Raw genomic sequence first — 6,372 nt, 5'->3', positions numbered from 1 at the left:
CTGAGGCAGGAGAATGGCGTGAACCCGGGAGGCGGAGGTTGCAGTGAGCCGAGATCGCGCCACTGCACTCCAGCCTGGGCGACAGAGCGAGGCTCCGTTTCAGAAAACAAAACAAAACAAACTTCTTCAAGTCCTGGGATTAATCATTTTTCCTGTGTTTAATGGGGCTGCTTTATGTTCTTCAGGGGCAAACAGCACCCCCCATATTAGAAATGGACTCTTCCAGTGACTAAAACAGCTGAGCAACGTCTGTCCTCCTGGAATCCAAAATGGACTTTCCCAGGTCCCATTCCTGGAAACCCAAATGGACGCATCCATTGAGCCTGGAAGGTGGGCTCTTCTCAACCTCCTTTCCATCTCCCAGGATTCAGAATGGCCATTCCAAAGGTCCCGGACACACCCCCAAGACTCATTCCAGGAATGCTTGGCTTCTGAGATTAGAAAAGGATGATGGGGTGGTTTTGTTCCTAGAGGTGACAGAAATGGACTCCTCCAGTTCCCTTTGTCCCAAATTTCTCAATCGCCCGGGGCGTTGGGAGTTTTGGCCGTTTTGCCTTCCGCAAAGCTAGTTTACCGAAGAGTCTCTGGGGAGCTGGGGGTTGGGGATGGAGGCTGGGGCTGGGCCAAAGCAGGTTCACCCATTCCTTCCTGTAACAGATGTTGTTGAAAACTCTTCAAGGCCAGGTCCCATTCTTGCCCAGAAGGAGTTCCCAGTCTGGAGGAAAGAATCAATTTTGGTTTGATATCTGCTACAATGGAGGCTGCCCGAGAGACACTGTGGTTGGACAAAAAAAAAAAAAAAAGGGCAACATATATTGAAAAGTAAGCCAAGATATGGTTTACATTTATTTCTGCTTTTTCACTTACAAGCTATGTGGCCCTGGGCAAGTCATTCACCCTCTCGACCTAAGGTTTAACCTCTGCTTAATGGGACTAGACTTGAATTACTGTTTTTCACTCTGAGATTCTAGGTCTCCTGACAACTCAAGTCCCGACACGTTGGCTACAGAGAAGGGGGGAGGGGAGGAAGGCATCCTAGAAGAGGATTTTAGCAGTCGGGGGTGACAGGAGATGGAGAAAGGGAACACTGAGACGCTTGCGCAGTAAACACCGCACGCTCTCTTGCCCCGCCCAACCCCTTCTCTGCAGCAGGGAATTGCAGGCGTCGCTCCACCTATCCCAGCCGAGCGGAGTGACACCCTCTCTCGTGCCTTTTCTACTGATCTTCGCCTTCCGCCCGCCCCACAGCCGCCCAATAGAGAGCTGAAGTAGGACAGATCTCGCCAATCCGCGACGCCTGAGGGGGAGGTCTACCCGTTCATTGGTTCCAGTCAACCTAAGTCCCGCCTCCTAGTCCCATTCCCCGCCTTCCTTCACGACCCTCCCTCCCTCCTTGGAGGGCCGCTAGATCCAATCAGTGTTTGACCTGGCCGCGCGAAGGGGGCGGGTCCATGATGCGCAATCGAACCCCGCCCGTCTCTTGGGCAACGCCTCCTCCCCCCCTTCTCATCCCAAACGGAAATAGCGGAACAGTGGACCAATGGCAGCGTCGTGCCTTTGCTTAGCGGCCAATGAGAGAGGAAGTGGGGAGAAACGCGAGTGTGAGCGGCAGGAGCCCAAACCAATGGAAGGCTCAGATCCCCGGACGGCGGGCGGAGGGGAGGGGCAGGGGGCGGTGCCACGGCCTGCCAGCCCGCCCGCCCGCCAGCCAGCCCTCCCCGCGGCCGGCTGCGCTCCTTGGCGCTGCCTGGGGTCCTTTCCGCCCGGTCCCCGCTTGCCAGCCCCCGCTGCTGTGTGCCCTGTCCGGCCAGGCCTGGAGCCGACACCACCGCCATCATGCCGGCCGTGTCCAAGGGCGATGGGATGCGGGGGCTCGCTGTGTTCATCTCCGACATCCGGAACTGTGAGCGCGCGGCCGGGGGACACTGGAGACGCGGGGGAGGGGGGAGCGTGAAACTGAGGGGTTTGGGGGTCACAGAGGGACCCGGGGGATCAAAAGCTCTACGGTCGTAGAAAAAGAGCATAGATGGGCCCCGGGAGGAACTTTAGGGTGGGGGGCACGCAGGGGCTTGGGGTGTCATAGAGTGCCTCTTGAGGTGACGACACGGAGTAGCTAGAGGGGTCCGGGAGGGCTTGAAAGGGGAGGAGGACAGTGAGGTCCCGGGGATGGGAGCATAGAGGTGTCCCCTGGGAAAGACTGAAAAGCTGGGGGATCGTACAAACGATGGGGTTAGAGGGATTCCTAATGTAGGGAAGAAGGGAAAGAAGTGCATGGTGGGGGTGCCCTGTGGAGCGATGGAATGGGAGGAAGCCAGAGGGGACCTGGAGGAAGTGGAATGCCGAAAGCCTAATGGAGCAGGGCTTGAGGGCCTGGGATAGGGGGTGTCATACAGGGAAAAGGGGTTAGATAGGTCACCGAGGCTCCTGGCCAGTGGTATAGAGGAGGCCTGAGAGTGGGTGAAAGTCCACGCGTTTGGGGCGGGGAGATGATGGGAGGGGGAGACTATAAGGACACCCTGGTGAGGGATAGAGGGGCTTCAGGATGGGAGATTGCTTAGAAGATATGGAAGGCAGTGGGGAGGGGGCTAGAGGGGCAGCTGAGGGGAAAGGAGGGACCCAAGGAACACAGAGGAAAAGAGCTGCTGGTGTAAGGTCTTGGGAGAACCTGTGACAGGGAACGGGGGCCTGGAAAGGAGAGGACGTTAGAGTGGCGGGTTGGGGGAAGGGCAGAAGAAGGAGCGCCCAGACCTCAAGGAAGGCGTTGGGTTCTGAAGTGCTTGAGGGGTAGAGATCTGGAAAGCTGGGGATAGGGGAAGTCTAATCCCAGAGAGAGGTCAGGGGTCAGGCAGCAGGACAGGCAGGGATCTGAGCCCTTTTCTGTTTGACCACAGTAATATGGGGACAGTGGTCCCTGCCAGGAAGAGTTGTTGTGACAATGAAGCCTGGCGGCAAGTCAGCTCTCAACTCCTGGGAATGGCTGTTGGAGATTGGAGCTGCCAGGAGTCTTCAGAGGCTGTATCCGTGTGGGCTCTGGGGTCAGCCAGACTTGGGTTTGCATTTGAGCACTGCCACTCCCTAGCTGTGTGACCTTGAATGAGGGACTTCACCCCTCGGTTTCCTCATCTGTCAAGAGAGACTGCTGATCGTATCTTCCTGAGGGGCTTGTGACAATGCCTGTGAGTCAGGCCTTTCTCGCGTTCCAGGCCCCAGATGGAACTTGGCTATTGTTTTTCCTCCGCTGGCTCTGAACAGCAGCTCTGTAAAGTACCCAGTGATTGTTGTTGTTTTAGAATTTAACTGTTATGGAAGGATCTGGCATGTAGTAGGTGCTCAGGGAACAGGAGGGTGGAAACGGTTGGGTATCAGTTGAAGGAGAAATGATCACTTGTTATGACAAGGGGCGGAGCGATGGGGGTTGTGGAATAGCTGGGGGCCACTGTTAGCAGATATATGCTGCCTCTGTTACCCACCAGGGATGTGAATCCCTACGAGTCATTTAACCTCTTTCAGGACGTCTTCTTGTCTGCAAACTTCATTCATAACAGCGTCTTGCCTCTGAAGGCTCATTTATTCATTCATTCACTTGACAAATACTTTTTGTTCGCTGTAGTGTTGTCCAGGCCGTGTTCTAGGCGCTGGGATGACAATAATGAACAGAAACTCCTGTTCTTGCCGGGCGCGGTGGCTCACGCCTATAATCCCAGCGCTTTGGGAGGCCGAGGCAGGCGGATCACCTGAGGTCAGGAGTTCAAGACCAACCTGGCCAACATGGTGAAACTCCGTCTCTACTAAAAATGCAAGAATTAGCCAGGTGTGGTGATGGGCGCCTGTAATCCCTGCTACTCGGGAGGCTGAGGCAGGAGAATCGCTTGAACCCGGGAGGCGGAGGTTGCAGTGAGCCGAGATCACACCATTGCACTCCAGGCTGGGCAACAAGAGTGAAACTCCATCTCCAAAAAGAAAAAAAAGAAAAAGAAACTCCTGTTCTTGGGAGCTCCCTTCCCCGAGGAAGACAGACATATGCACAGGGAACACCCTGAGATACAACCTCAGGACCTGACTGGTGCTATGAAGAGAATTGAGGAAATGGGCAGGAGAGGGACTGGGATTGAGAGGGTACTCAGTAGGCCTCATGAAAGAAGTCATAGCTGAGTGGAGCAAGCCCTTTGGATTTTGAAGGAAAGGGGTCCTGGCACGGGGAGGTGCGTTCAAAGGTCCTGAGGTTGTGGCATGCTTGACGTGTGTTCAAGTGAGAGGGAGAAGGTCAGTGTGGCTGGACCTGAGGGAGTGAAAGGGAGAGAGGGCGGGAGTGGAGAGGGGTGGGAACAGGATCGGGAAAGGCTTTCTGGGCCATGGTGAGCACTTTGGCCTTTGTCTGCGTGAGAATATTTTGAGCAGAGGAGGGACGTGACCGATTGATGTTTTAAAATAATTCCTCTGGCTGCTGTGAGAACAGATTCTAGAGGTAGCCGTGGAAGCAGGGAACCAAATTAGGAGGATGTTGCAGGCCTCTGGGTGAGAGATAGTGCTGGCTTAACGGGGTGAGAAGGGACTGGTGAGAAGTGGGTTGGTGATACGTTGTTTTTTTTTTTTTTTTCTGAGACAGTCTCTGTTGTCCAGGTTGGAGTGCAGTGGCATGATCATAGCTCACTGCAACCTCCGCTTCCCAGGTTCAAGCAATTCTCCTGCCTCAGCCTCCCCAGTGGCTGGGATTACAGGCACCCATCACCATGCCTGGCTAATTTTTGTATTTTTAGTAGACACGAGGTTTCACCATGTTGGCCAGGCTGGTCTCGAACTCCTGACCTCAAGTGATCTACCCGCCTTGGCCTCCCAAAGTGCTGGGGTTAGAGGCGTGAGCCACCGCGCCCGGCCTGGGATACAATTTGAAGGGAAAACTGTCAGAATTTGCAAAGGGATCTGATGATGGGGGTTGGGGAAGGAAAGATATCGTCCCATCACTGCAGGACCCCAGAGAGGAGCCAGAGGACAGAGGGGAGATGCAGGCTTGGGGCACTGGAAGTAATTTAGCTGCAGGAATTAGGACTGGAGAATCAGAGGCCTTTTCTTAGCAAGCGTATGTTGAACGGCTCGCATGTCTTAAGAATTATACTGAATGCTAGGGACGTTGGTGAACAGGACAGACTTGTCCACCCCCCCATGAAGCTCCCAGCCCCGCGGGGGAGAAGGTGCAACATACAAATTGCAATTGTCCTTCACGCTAATACCCAGACACGGGTGTTCACGGCAACATTATTCATGATAGCCGGAAAACGGAAACGGACCAAATGCCCATCAACTGAGAAATAAACAAAATGTGGTCTATGTAATGGAATATTACCGGGCCATAAAAAATAACGATGTCCTGCTACATGTTGCCACAGGGATGGACCTTGAAAACATGACACCAAGTGAAAGAAGCCAGACACAGGAGGCCACGTGTCATATGATTCCATGTAGATGGACTATCTAGAATAGGCAAATCCATGGAGACAGAAAGGAGATTAGTGGTTGCCTAGAGTAGGGGGCTGGTGCGATGGGGAGTGACTGCTCATCAATGCAGAGGTTCTTTTTTTACTTTTTGAGACGGAGTCTCACTCTGTCGTCCAGGCTGGAGTGCAATGGGGTGATCTTGGCTCACTGCAACCTCTGCCTCCCAGGTTCAGGCGAGTCTTCTGCCTCAGCCTCCTGAGTCGCTGGGATTACAGATGTGCACCACCATGCCGGGCTAATTTTTGTATTTTTAGTAGAGACGGGGTTTTTCCATGTTGATCAGGATGGTCTCGAACTCCTGACCTCAGGTGATCCACTACCCCAGCCTTCCAAAGTGCTAGGATTACAGATGTGAGCCACTGTGCCCGGCAGAATTCAGAGCTTCTTTTGGGTTCATGAAAAAGCCTATAGCTGGGACTACTTGGGAGGCTGAGGTAGGAAGATCATTTGAACCCAGGAGTTCGAATCCAGCCCAGGTCACATAGTGAAACCTCATCTCTTAAAAAAAAAAAAAAAAAGAAAAGAAATGTTCTGGAATTAGATAGTAGTAATGGTTGCACAACATCATGAATGTACTAAAGAACACTGAATTGTTCACTGTAAAAGGGTGTTTTATGGTATGTGAATTGTATCTGTCTCTCTTTTTTTTTTTTCGAGACAGAGTCTCATTCTGTCGCCCAGGTTGGAATGCAGTGGTACAATCTCGGCTCACTGCAACCTCTGCCTCCCAGGTTCAAGCGATTCTCCTGCCTCAGCCTCCCGAGTAGCTGGGATTATAGGCGCCCACCACTATGCCTGGCTAATTTTTGTATTTTTAGTAGAGATGGGGTTTCACCATGTTGGCCAGGCTGGTCTCGAACTCCTGACCTCAAGTGATCT

General features: G+C 53.3%; 1 protein-coding gene across 1 annotated transcript in view; it reads left to right on the top strand.

Annotated features, from left to right (window-relative positions):
- The first annotated feature begins 1,680 nt into the window (after positions 1-1,680).
- The window catches only part of AP2A1 (adaptor-related protein complex 2, alpha 1 subunit), a 50,230-nt gene continuing 45,538 nt past the window's right edge, over positions 1,681-6,372 (top strand). Inside the window, exon 1 of the mRNA XM_011966069.1 lies at positions 1,681-1,903. Within this exon, the coding sequence (XP_011821459.1) occupies positions 1,837-1,903 (67 nt within the window). The 5' untranslated portion in view covers positions 1,681-1,836. The remainder of the gene's footprint in view (positions 1,904-6,372) is intronic.

The sequence above is a fragment of the Mandrillus leucophaeus genome, unplaced genomic scaffold (assembly GCF_000951045.1).
Source record: "Mandrillus leucophaeus isolate KB7577 unplaced genomic scaffold, Mleu.le_1.0 Scaffold74, whole genome shotgun sequence".
Taxonomy (NCBI): Eukaryota; Metazoa; Chordata; class Mammalia; order Primates; family Cercopithecidae; genus Mandrillus; species Mandrillus leucophaeus.
The sequence above is the reverse complement of the archived record's forward strand: the minus strand, read 5'-3'. Positions and strand labels throughout refer to the sequence as shown.